Source organism: Danio aesculapii, chromosome 13, assembly GCF_903798145.1.
Source record: "Danio aesculapii chromosome 13, fDanAes4.1, whole genome shotgun sequence".
In the NCBI taxonomy this organism is placed as follows: domain Eukaryota; kingdom Metazoa; phylum Chordata; class Actinopteri; order Cypriniformes; family Danionidae; genus Danio; species Danio aesculapii.
This window is the reverse complement of record NC_079447.1, coordinates 48,832,751-48,846,143: the sequence shown is the minus strand read 5'-3', so window position 1 is coordinate 48,846,143 and position 13,393 is coordinate 48,832,751. Positions and strand designations below refer to the sequence as shown.

At 36.3% G+C, this 13,393-nt stretch overlaps 1 protein-coding gene across 2 annotated transcripts; it reads left to right on the top strand.

The window, feature by feature from the left end:
• Positions 1 to 2,150: 2,150 nt before the first annotated feature.
• Positions 2,151 to 13,392, top strand: pla2g12b (phospholipase A2, group XIIB). 2 transcript variants are annotated; one of them, XM_056470776.1, is made up of 4 exons: positions 2,151 to 2,584; positions 4,850 to 4,926; positions 9,576 to 9,741; positions 12,207 to 13,392. In XM_056470776.1, the coding sequence occupies exons 1-4, from the start codon at positions 2,251 to 2,253 to the stop codon at positions 12,323 to 12,325; spliced, it is 696 nt and encodes a 231-aa protein (XP_056326751.1). In that variant the 5' UTR covers positions 2,151 to 2,250; the 3' UTR covers positions 12,326 to 13,392. The 2 variants fall into 2 exon arrangements, with proteins under 2 accessions (XP_056326751.1, XP_056326750.1); XM_056470775.1 differs by having other exon boundaries at positions 4,850 to 4,938.
• The last annotated feature ends 1 nt before the right edge of the window (position 13,393 follows it).

The following is a 13,393-nucleotide window of genomic DNA, read 5'->3' as shown; positions in this document are numbered from 1 at the left end:
GAACACAATCTGAACATGTTCCTTGTGCACATTTGAAATCAGTGGCATGTGAACAACTGAACATTTAAAGACTGACACGCCTGTTTAATAATTGTACAGAAGAAGGACTAATTAGAATGTTTAAACTCAGCAACGGTACGTTGGTTAACTACTCAAGCATTAATACAGTACAACACGGCTTAGGTGAAACCAAAACCCTCGCTGATTCTTCAGCCTAACCAAATGTACAATACTAAAAATAACAGAACTAACACACATTGTTTTACACCATGTTTTCTAAAACACATTAGAATATATTTTTAAATGAACACTTTGTATTCAAGTCAGCTGTACAAATACTTTAACAATAACCAGTGGTGTAAAGTAACAAATTACAAATACTCAAGCTACTGTATTTGAGTAGTTTTTCTCAGGAATTGTAATTTACTAAGTGGTTTAAAAAATGTGTACTTTTACTTTCCCTTGAGTACATTTTAGCACTATTGGTACTTTTACTCCACTACTTTATTATTTCCTTTCTAAGGGGGATTAGAAAAATCAGTCCTGCGATTCCTTTCCAAACAAAGGTAAATCGCATCATAATGAACTACCTTAAGACATGCAGCAAACAGTTTGGAAGCATTAAAAATGTCCAAGAAAATACATGCAATGACTCAGAGACTGTTTAGACTGAATGTCTCTGATGAGATGGTGGTGGATGTTTACTGTATGATGACCGAAATGGCCTTAAACAATAATTAAATGCACTACAGAATGTTACGTTTACACACAGTCAAGCACAAATTACATGTGGACACATCAACCTTTCCCAGCTTAATACTCACTACTCACTACTCTTGAGTACTTTTGAAAGGGCTACTTTTTACTCATACTTTAAGTATTATTTACAACAGATCCTTTTACTCTACTTGCACTACATTTTAAGGCAAGTAATGGTACTTTTAGCCTAACCAAATGTACAATACTAAAAATAACAGAACTATCGCACTTACATTGTTTTACATCATGTTTTCTAAAACACATTAGAATATATTTTTAAATGAACACTTTGTATTCAAGTCAGCTGTACAAATACTTTACCAATAACCAGTGGTGTAAAGTAACAAATTACAAATACTCAAGCTACTGTATTTGAGTAGTTTTTCTCAGGAATCGTAATTTACTAAGTAGTTAAAAAAAAAGTGTACTTTTACTTTCCCTTGAGTACATTTTTAGTGCACTATTAGTAATTTTACTCCACCACTTTCCTTCAACCTGCAGCCCCTACTTTATTATTTCCTGTCTAAGGGGATTAGAAAAATCAGTTCTGCGATTCCTTTCCAAACAAAGGTAAATCGCATCATAATGAACTACCTTAAGGCATGCAGCAAACAGTTTGGAAGCATTAAAAGTGTCCAAGAAAATACATGCAATGACTCAGAGACTGTTTAGACTGAATGTCTCTGATGAGGTGGTGGTGGATGTTTACTGTATGATGACCGAAATGGCCTTAAACAATAATTAAATGCACTACAGAATGTTACGTTTACACACAGTCAAGCACAAATTACATGTGGATGCATCAACCTTTCCCAGCGTAATACTCACTACTCACTACTCTTGAGTACTTTCGAAAGGGCTACTTTTTACTCATACTTTGAGTATTATTTACAACCGATACTTTTACTCTACTTGCACTACATTTTTAGGCAAGTAATGGTACTTTTACTTAAGTATGATTTTTCAGTACTCTTTCCACCACTGCCAATAACTGTAACAAATCAGCCATCATTGATCCATAAATCTTATCAAAGCCTTGTAACCCAGTATTACTTCATACTTGCAATCTCCATGCTACTTCACGTGACTAAATAGCCTAGCATGACTAGCTTTTTAGATTACCAACAGCCAGCATGCTAATGCCAAAAACAGTAGTAGCATGCCAACTAGTTAGACAGATAATTTAATTTAATCTGCGAGAGGAGACCGTCTTCTTAGTGTGAACTGCAGATAAAGAAAGCCAAGAGTGAATTATACTAGAGGAGTGTGTTTGACTGTGATTCACAGAGAGAGCAGCCTCAGCAAGAGATTGAACCTTACCTTTAACCTTAGCGCCAATCAATGCTTTGCTGTCTGCTTGATCTAATCACAGGTCAAAGTCCCTTCCACGAGGCACTATCAACACTGTCTGTTTTTTTCTGCTGCTCACTCTTTTTCCTTCAAGCCCTTCAACTTCGTTGGTTTCCCTGGACTGTACAGTAATAGGACATCATGTTTCCTCGCGCACTACCTCTGCTCCTGCTGTGTATCTCTGCAGGCTTGGCTGCAACTCTTATCCAGGCTTCAGTAGATGCGGCTTCAGTAGATTCGCCTGCTGATGGCAGCCCAGATGTTAATCAGGAGAATCAGGCAGAGCATGTTCCAATGGCAGATGCCCCTGTTGAGGGAAAACCTGCACCGAGTGCCACAGAAGAATCTGAGGATGATGAAGACTGGGGGTTTGGCTCCATCCGAGGAAGTTTACAGTCAGTCAATGGCTATTTTGACTCAATATTGGAGTTGATGGGAGGCCGTGATGGTGTATGTCAGTACCGCTGCAGATATGGTACGTGAAACTTTTTTGTTTGCTTTTAAAGGGGACCTATGATGCAAAATCAACTTTTGGAAGCTGTTAGGACAGAGCTGTGTGTAGTTATAGTGTGTCCACTGACATATTGGAGTGATAGAGACACAACAAGTGTCTTTTTTTTTAATTTCCTGATGTTAAAATAGGACTCAAATCCCAGTGATTTTGAGGCCCACCGCAACGTGACGTAGGAATGCAGTTTTTCCACACCCAATGACTTGATTGACAGGAGCCATGTCTTCATAATAACATATATACATATGTCCATAGAACATTTTTTGCAATGAAACTGGGATTAAAAGCTCTGTTTGAACTGTCTGTGATCAGCTGCACCTCAAGAATTAGTTTTATAAGTTTAAAACATTTTTAAAACGGAGCATGTTTGTAATAAAGAAAGTAAAATCGCTGTGTAGTTCTGTGTAACCACTATAATCACCACAGCCACATGGTGTCAGTAAACGCGCATATGTGTGTGTGCTGCAAATGTCATTTGTGTGTGATTCATCGTTTCAGAAAGACTCCACAACAAACACATCAAATAAACTTACTTGGCATTTTTGACCAATAAGCTGTATTTCAGTCTCATCCATGTCTGTCTCTATCACTGACTGCTGTTTATCTGACCTAAGGTATGATGAGAGGCACAAAGTTTCAAAGGTACAAAGTTTCCCCCTGTTTTATTTACAATGATATCACCGGTTGTAGGTTGAAGCTGTGCACTGTTGACAGTAGAAAGGTACAGATTTCCAAAAAACCAGCACCTGGAGGTGTGCCGTGGGCCTTTTCTGAGAAAAGATGGATGCAGTACTACTGTAAAGGCACTCAAGATTAATATGAGAACGGCAAAATGAGCAGATGTTAATTTTATCTAATTAATATGTTAATATTTATTAAATGTTATGCTTTATATGAATTATTGAATTATATTTATTGAATTATATGCCCCATGAATTAAATTAAGTATTTGCCCTTCAAGGCTTAATATTAAATTTAAAGACTTTAAAAGAAACAGACGATGACCAAATGAGTTTAATAAACACTGAAGAGTGTTTCACTGACTATATATAAACATAGAAATATATTTCCTGTTTAATATATACATTTTTTAATATTTATTTCTTTTTCAACAATGTAAAATTCAACATTTCATCTTAATGTCGGCTATGCGGTGGCGCAGTGGGTAGCACGATTGCCTCACAGCAAGAAGGTTGCTGGTTCGAGCCTCGGCTGGATCAGTTGGCATTTCTGTGTGGAGTTTGCATGTACTCCTCGTGTTTGCGTGGGTTTCCCCCACAAGTCCAAAGACATGCGGTACAGGTGAATTGGTTAAGCTAAAATTGGCCATAGTGTATGTGTGTAATTGAGTGTGTATGGGTATTTCCCAGTGATGGGTTGCAGCTGGAAGGGCATCCGCTGCGTAAAACATATGCTGGATATGATGGCGGTTCATTCCGCTGTGGCGACCTCAGATTAATAAAGCGACAAGGCAAAAAGAAAATGAATGAATGAATGAATCTTAATGTCAAGAAAAGCCTCTAAATCATCACATTTACACACTTCTCAATTTTGTGTGGTATTGTATTATTTAGGCGACTCTGATTTTGTGTGATTTTGTCTTTCTGGCGTTTCCTGCTGTCAATGGAGCAGTCCGGCAAAATGACAATGAAAGCTGATCCTAATAGGTCTTCGTGCGTGCATTAAAAATGCTGATTGGCTCACAGAAAGAACCTTATAGAGCCAAGCTAGAGTTCAACTTTGTAGAATTTTTATTTATTTATTTATTTATTTTTTAAAGTCTTAAAATGTAAAACAACTTATTAAAAAAAACCCACATAATGTAAATAAGATGTAATTTAATAAGAATGTCAATAACTCAATTTTGACAAAAATGTCAGATAGAACCTTATAATTCTAAGGTGACAAAATATTATTTACTGTCATCATGACAAAGATAAAATAAATCAGTTATTAGAAATGAGTTATTCAAACTATTATGTTTAGAAATGTGTTGAAAACATCTATTAAACAGAAATTGAGGTAAAATAATATACATGAGGGCTAATAATTCTGAATATCTGACTGTATATATACTTCGAAAGAAGTTTTGTGACACCTCTCCACATCCAGTCACTTCGGCCACACGTAATCAAGCACAGATGCATGCAGACTGCTAAAGAATCATAAATATATAATAAAAGTCAGTGAAATATTAATAATAGCATAACAAATTCTTTTTTTTTTCAGGTAAAGCTCCTCAGCCTCGTCCTGGCTATCAGATGCAAGAACCTGATGGTTGTAGCACGTCACTGCTTGGCTTCCAGGTACCGAATAGTGTATGTGTCCTTTTCTCACTACTAACATTAGCCAGTGGCCAGGCAGCCACCGCAAAGCTTTGGTAAGATCCATCCACATGCTTGACCTGGGACAATGAAATCAAGACACTGACGTATGCACTGTTTAGGGGAAGAATCCATTCAAAACAACCTTCTTATGTGAAGTTATATAAATAAAATAATAACTAATGGGGGATTATGATAGTATTATACAGTATGATGGAAAATAGTCTTTCCAGCCTGATCTTTTATTTTTTATTGAAAGTATTTTACGTTCAGTTTAGTGGCTAATTCGTACGAATTCATACGAATTGAGTCATACAAAAATGTACGATTTTAAAAAGGAGGCGTGGCACCCAACCCCGCCCCTTAACCCAACCCTCATTGAGTGATGAGCAAATTGTTCGAATTAGATCGTACGAGTTTATACGAATTGCCGTGAGATTGCATTGGTCTTTTGGTTAAATAATATGCTTCAGACCAGCGTTTGTATGAAATATGGTGTCAATAATTTGAAACTTTTTGTGTTTTGGTGTATTGTTTAAATGGTTGTGGTGTAAATGTTAAAATTAAAGATCCCGTTTGTCACAAAAATTATCATTTAAACAGTTTAATTTCTATTGTTTATGCCTTGAGATTTATGGGCATATAGTATACGGAGTAACTGTATTAGAATAAAAAAGTAATTTACTGTAAATACAATTGTAAGGATGTAATTAGTAATTAATTATCTTTTAGAGGTAACTTGCGAGCGAAACGGTGGCTCAGTGGTTAGCACTGTCGCCTCACAGCAAGAAAGTCGCTTGTTCGAGTATCGGCTGGGTCAGGTTGCCATTTCTGTGTGGAGTTTGCATGTTCTCCTCGTGTTGGTGTGGGTTTCCTCCGTGTGCTCCGGTTTCCCCCACAGTCCAAACACATGCGCTATGAATTGAATAAACTAAATTGGCCGTCATGTATAAGTGTGTGTGAGAGAGAATGTGAGTGTATGGGTGTTTCCTAGTACTGGGTTGCAGCTGGAAGGGCATCCGCTGTGTAAAACATATGCTGGATAAGTTAGTGGTTCATTCCGTTGTGGTGTCCCCTGAGAAATAAAGGGACTAAGCCAAAGAAAAATGAATAAAAAGTAACTTCCATCAGACTCAGTCTGTCAGACAATTGTTTCTATGTTTTAATTGATAATAAGCTGCAATGTGGAACAGACTGTAAACCATTCAATTAAATGTCTGGCTTTGCAACACAGCGAAATATTAAATATGTGGCTCTTAAACCTGAGAGATTAGAAAGGACTTGCAAAGTGAACATCCAACAGGTTCCGGACAGTTAAGTTTGGCATCTGACCAAAGAGGAAGACAAATGTGCCAATTACTTTCCATACAAAGACCCACCGAAATCCCTCTGTGAAGTTTTTTGCTCCTAAATAAATTAACTTAAGATAAGTGTGTCCATTCAATAAGTACTATAGTCTTGTACTATAGTAGGCGGCAATGAAACTTTGTCATGTTTTAACTTATGATGAGACAAAACAATAATTAAAACTAAAACGTAACCAAGGTTCTGACTAAATCAAAGTCCAATCTTTTCACACCAAAGATGATGCAGGGAAGTCTTTTTGGCCTACACTACTCCAGCTACTTTGACCCTACAAAAACAGAGCTTTTTTTAAAAAGCTAAAGGCGCCATTTACATTAGTGCATTTTGATTTAAAACACCATTTTACAGTGAAAATTATAAAAACAACTTTTTCAGTCCACACTATACAGTATAACGCCATAAAACACATGACCATTCACGTTCATATTTTGCCGGCATCCATATTTACAGTCTTGCGCTTGTGTAGTGGTCATATGAGAGTGGCTTGATGAATCAGGTAATGATATGCAATAGTCCAGAGGACCAATCAGAGGGCAGTTGTGTGTAACCACACCTCTGATTTCAAAAGTTTGCTTTACAGTCTATCCATAGATGTACTGAAACAGAAAAGTTTTTTAATTGATTCTCTGGCATCCACACTCCTCCAGCATCTACAATAGACTCTGTACTGAAACAGATCATTGGTAGTCCCAAACAAGTGATGTTTTATAAACAAATTTGGGGAGGAGCACGTGCAGAAGTTTCAGTATCAAATACGTCATTGACAATTATTCTATTATCCAATCAGTTCTTGACCAAACCCCTATATATACCAAAGCTGTCTTACCTGCAGCATCTTACGACTTTAGCATCCCTCCACCACCCCGTCACCTCACCTCTTAAGCATTACAATCCTGGGGGGAGCGTTCTGGGGCCTGGCTAGATACTTCGCTCGAATCCCTATTCCTCTTTGTTTCTTGATAAGGGGAATAACTCGAGTTTGGGTGTCTTCCCCGAGCTCAGAGCCCTCTCACCGGACAGCACGCCAAATACGCTTTATTCTGAAACTATTGCAAGTGTGAACTCGAGAAAAATGGAATCTTCAGCATTTTCAAAGCGCTGTGTTTTTGTGGGTCAAAGATACTGGAGTAGTGTGGATGTCAGGCGTGACAATACTTCTGCATTTGAAAACAAAAATACATTTTTATAAATGCCATTGGATTTAAAGCACCTGTCAGCAGCTGAAGTTTCGTGAACTTTTTGTGACTAACATGTTTTGTGTGTCTGCGCTTTTTGTGTTTGCTTATTTGTTAGCAGTACAGTTGCATGAATAATGTACTAATATGTAATTTAAAGGTGCAGTTTGACACCCAGTGGTTGAACTAGGTATTACACTCCTGGTTCAAAACACACGCAAGCGCAGGTTGCCAGATTGACGACATCAACAGAAGTGTGCCTGATTATCAAGCCTAAAGGCTGATTTAAGTCGTGTTCTAAATAAAAGCAACGGCACACGATAGACGGAATGTTTTCCATATCAAAAGGAGTTTTTGTCCTAATCAACACCTGAAATTTATATTTTAGAAGCGGCTTCTGTTTCTTGCAGCTGAACAACAGAAAACTGACAATGATCAGCTCAGGTACACCTCATGTGCTTTATTCAGTGTTAAATGCTAATATTGTGAGTGTGAATGCCATTTTACATGACATTTATTGCCATACTTCTAAAAGCAGCAGCAGTATTTAACCTTCTGTCATGTTTCATCTGGTGCAAACAGCCAAATTGCTTATCACTGCGTATCTCTTCACATAGCGTGTCGATAGGACACGAGGTTACAATGTAACCTGCTCACCTAATGTTTATGTTCATAATATTTATATTATTTGCTAATTAATAACCATCTCACGTGGAACTCTGAATCTGCTTCTCATTTCGGAGTCTGCTACTGTCCACCAGAGGTCGCATTTCGGTCGTGGATGCACACTTTAGGAGCCTTCCTAACTGAATGAATCAAAGATGCAGTTTTCTATCAAGGCAACCTGCGGTACTTAAATATAATTGGCTAAACGGGCAATATCTGCAAACATTTTATGGTATTTTTATGCTTTAGAAGAGTCAACAACGTACATACAGCACCTTTAAACATAATTTTGGTTGTTTTGTGGTTACTACAATATGAACTAAGTGATGTTTTATAAACAAATTTCGGGAGGAGCACGCGCAGAAGTTTCAGTATCAAATACGTCATTGACAATTATTCTGTTATCCAATCAGTTCTTGACCAAACCCCTATATATCACAAAGCTGTCTTACCTGCAGCATCTTACGACTTTAGCATCCCTCCACCACCCCGACACCTCACCTCTTAAGCATTACAATCCCGGGGGGAGCGTTCTGGGGCTGGATACTTCGCTCGAATCCCTATTCCTCTCCGTTTCCTGATAAGAGGAATAACTCGAGTTTGGGTGTCTTCCCCGAGCTCAGAGCCCTCTCCCCGGACAGCACGCCAAATACGCTTTATTCTGAAACTATTGCAAGTGTGAACTCGTGAATGATGAGTTAAAGCACGCGCTAATCAAGAACAATCATAGGTGAAGTTGTGAATAACAGTCATAGATGTAAATAACGAATACCTTAATTACTTGTTAGTACATGCTTGTTAATTAATGTATTAATTGACACTTAAGTTTAAGCTAAATGTAACTAACATGAACTCATGACCTGTTAATTGTCATTACTTTACTTGGAGGGGCACATTATTATCATGAACTCATTCTTAACTACTCATGAACTGTTTAAACTGTTCGTTTTGATGTTTCTGTAGTTTATCAATGTAAACAAACACTAGACGGACGTGCATAACTGTTAGTTTTAACACAGGAGTTCATGAGTATAGTTGAGAATGAGTTAATAATAATAATGTGCCCCTCCAAGTAAAGTCATGACATAATTTACAGGTCATGAGTTCATTTTAGTTACATTTAGCTGAAGCGAAAGTGTTAATTAATACATTAATTAACAAGCATGATGAACTCATGTGACTTATGTTGTAGTTAAAGTTAGTTATTGATCAGCGCATGACTTAGCTCACCATCAGTTCATAATAAAGTAACGTTTAATTCACATATTAGTACATCATTATTCATGCAATGTTATTTTAAAATGTTACCCATATATAAACGCATAATTCTTATTATGCAAGTGGATTGCATTTTGGTTTATTTTGACTAGTGTGAGAGTGTTTTATTGCTTTATTTATGTTGTTAAATGCGTCTTTACTCCACAGTTTGATATGGGTGTACCAGCCATGACCAAATGTTGCAACCAGCTAGATATTTGCTATGAAACCTGTGGATCCAACAAGTATCGCTGTGATACCAAATTCCGCTGGTGCCTCCACAGCATCTGCGGTGACCTGAAGAAGAGTCTGGGCCTCATGTCCAAAGTTGAAGGTGCGGAAATATTCACAGGCACTGCAAAAAAGTCTGTTTTAACATAGAGTTTTCACTTGTTTCTTGTACAAATATCCAAAAATTCTTAATTCAAGAAGCATTTTCTAGACAAGTATAAATTGCTGTTTTGATTTCATAAATAATGAGTCAAAATTAACTTAAGCAAAATAATATTTTATTAATTTTAAAAAAGTATATTTTACTTACCCATTGGAAGACAATTTAGCTTGTTTTAAGGAAAGAAATCTGAGATTTGATTTATAATTTCTGAAAACAAAACAGTACTTTTTACTTGTCTAGAAAATGCTTCTTGATTTAATAATTTTTTATTTTAGATATTTGGACAAGGAAAAAGACAAAGCTTTTTTGCAAAGCATTTTAGCACTGATACAAACCAACTAAGCTAAAGAAAAAAGGATAAAGAAAAAAGGCTGTTCCAAAAGTTTTTTTAGCTACAATCTATGAATACTGTCATAGCCCTAAGTCAAATATGGACAAACCCAACTATTTATAAAGTTTTTCGATTAAATTTAGATGACACTTTTTAACCCAATAATTGTGTTTGTCCACACAATAGTTGACCCAACACTGGGTTATGAAAAGCGTATAAAGACAGAAGACAATGCCATGAGAAACAGTAAGATTCTCAGTGAAAACCATTCAAGATGTTTAAAGAAGTAGAAGTAAATTGTTTATATCAAAACAGAGCTATTCTATATCTAATATATAAAAAAACTGTTCAAAACTAAACACAGGCTCATTGGGAAAATGTGCCCAGGGATACATTTTTGAGAACTCAGAAATTTGTGCTTGGGGGTATACATGTCTGCATTTTTGTAAATAAAACGAAAGATACGGGGTGGTACTTACCTCTGTATAGACTGCGTTCCAGTGGGACTGGTTTGCTCGGTAGTTCACCATGAACATTGTTAGATTTGGGATGCAGACCAGGGTTCAAGTCTAGTGAAGGATGGTTCCAGAAACCAGGTAAAACAAAACCCCATTAAAAAAAAAGCTGACCGGTTGGGTTAAGGGAAGGGAGGTGGGTAAGTCAATCAATATCAAGCTGATTTGCGTATAATATATATACTTATAATAAGCCAACCGAATGCGTAAGAAAGACGTATGCAGAAATGTACACAGTGGCCTCAGGTAGATTTACGAGAGATGGCACATATGAGAAAACTTGCCCCAGTAACATATTTGAAATTGTCAAAAATTTACACGCCGGCCTCCACTGGATTTACAAAAACAAATACTTTTGAAGTCAGAATTATTTGAACCTATTTTTTTTTCCCCTAATTTTGTTTAAAGTAAAGATGTTTTCAACACATTTCTAAACATAACAGTTTCAGTAACTCAAATCTAATCACTCATTTCTTTTATCTTTGCCATGATGACAGTTAATAAGATTTGACTAGATATTTTTCAAGATACTAGTGTGCTGGATCATCTACTAAATATTAGTATTCAGAATCCATAAATGAATGCCTAGTCATTTAGCTTCTTTTAAATTGTTGTTGCCATAGATACATTCTGACAGTTAGAATCAGTTATTAGCCTCATTTAAAAACGAATACCTTACAAGAAGTCACTTACAATCTCTCATCCTGTGATCATCTGTAGAAGCATTGTCTGTAAGTTTATTATCTGTTTGTATTTATATTCTATCTCAGATGTTATTGTTATGTACATAGATAACTATAGCTCATTTTATGTACATCTGTTACATAGTTTCACTCTGTTTCAACATACTCAATGTGGCATGGAATAAAGCAGCATTCTCCCACAATCTCACGTGTTGGAAAGAGTTTATCTGTCTGTCTAACTTTGGGAAGAGAGACACCGGAGTGACGGCAGAATAACTAGTATTCAGCTTAAAGTGACATTTAAAGGCTTTATCAGGTTAAAGTTAGGGTAATTAGGCAAATAATTTTGTAACAATGGTTGGTTCTGTAGACCAGTGTTTCCCAACCCTATTCCTGGAGGCACACTGACAGTACATATTTTGTACGTCTCCCTTATCTGACCCATTAACTTCAGGTTTTAGAGTCTCTTCTAATGTTCTGATGAGTTGATTCAGGTGTGTTTGATTAGGGAGAGGTGGAAAATGTGTACTGTTGGTGTGCCTTCAGGAACAGGGTTGGGAAACACTGCTGTAGACAATCAAAAAAAATGCTTAAGCAGGCTAATAATTTTAACCTTAATTTTTTTTTTTATTCTAGCCTAAATAAAACAAATAAGACTTTCCCTTGCTCTGTTAAACATCATTTGGGAAATATTTGAAAAAGGAAAAAAAAATGAACAGGAGGCTGAATAATTTTGACTTCAACTGTATCTCCTATGAGCCTGGGTTGCATAAAACAAGGGAAAGGAAAGCAAACCAGTGCTGAGATGTAAAAAGTCTAAATGGATTGACATCTGGATGATCTGTGATAACTTTTCCTGTCCATTCTCTCGCACAGCTTGTGAGACCTTTGCCGACACCATGTACAACACTGTGTGGACTTTGGGCTGCAGACCCTTCATGAACGGCCAGAGGGCGTCCTGCTATTGTGAAGGAGAAGAGAAGGATGAGCTGTGAAGACCTACAAAACCACAAAACACACCACCTTCAGCACATGTAAACACCTCATAGCTTTAGACTATACCACACAAGGGATGAATCTCATTAAAACAAGTCATATTTCACTACAAATAATGAGTAGAAACTATTGATCGACATTAATTTGGGGTGAAATGTGACCACATAGTCTGGAGATTCATCAGTTAACCCTTGAACTGGTGCTATTGGATTTGGTCAGACAGAAAAAAAGTTTATAGGTATGTGGAAGTGTCTTTCTCGCATATTTGTATTGTGTGTGTGTGTGTGTGTGTGTGTGTGTGACTGTGTATAGGTTTCCCATATAGAAATCTGATATATGGCAATATATGCGAATTACACACAGTATATAACATACAAGTTTATATTTGAATTTCACATATAGAAAAATAGGCGGTTCATTCTGTTTTGGCGAACTCTGAAATAGATAAATAAATAGGGAAATGGATGAATATAGAAAAATAGATGTCATATATACCACATATATTTTAAAATATTGCAAAAAATGTCTGTTTACTTGTATATTTTATATTTCAACCACTGGAATTACAGATATATACATATGTTTAAATATTATATGTGTGTGTGTGTGTCATATATGAACACATATAAAATGATTGCTAATGTATTTGATCCTGTACAGTATGTACATATTTGTAATTCGAATGGTTTTGCTATATATACTTATGCCATATATGTGATTTGTATATATTGTCATATGCCAGATTTCTATATGGGTTGTTATATGGGAAGACAACGTTCAAATTCTTATGACCATATATGAGGCCATTAAGATGTAGAGACTTCACGCTGGTGTTGGTACTGAACTAATATTTAATATATTAAGAAACTCTGTTCTGTTTGGGAATGATGGTAATATTAATTTAATATTACTGTTATTTTCTTTAAATGTAATTAAATGTAGAATCAATGTTCAGCAGAAACACGCAGGAATGTTTATTTCATTGTGAGTAAAGGCTGAACAAAATGACTTGGCTGTAACATCACTTAATTTCGCCCAGTAAAACGCTGCTAATCGTATATGCAAAT

Bases quoted from the DNA above. Each gene is read 5' to 3' on its own strand.
- pla2g12b (XM_056470775.1), top strand. From the start codon at position 2,251: ATGTTTCCTCGCGCACTACCTCTGCTCCTGCTGTGTATCTCTGCAGGC. The intron at 2,585-4,849 runs GTACGTGAAACT...TTTTTTTTTCAG, and splicing joins TCAGTACCGCTGCAGATATG to GTAAAGCTCCTCAGCCTCGT. The intron at 9,742-12,206 runs GTGCGGAAATAT...TCTCTCGCACAG, and splicing joins CCTCATGTCCAAAGTTGAAG to CTTGTGAGACCTTTGCCGAC.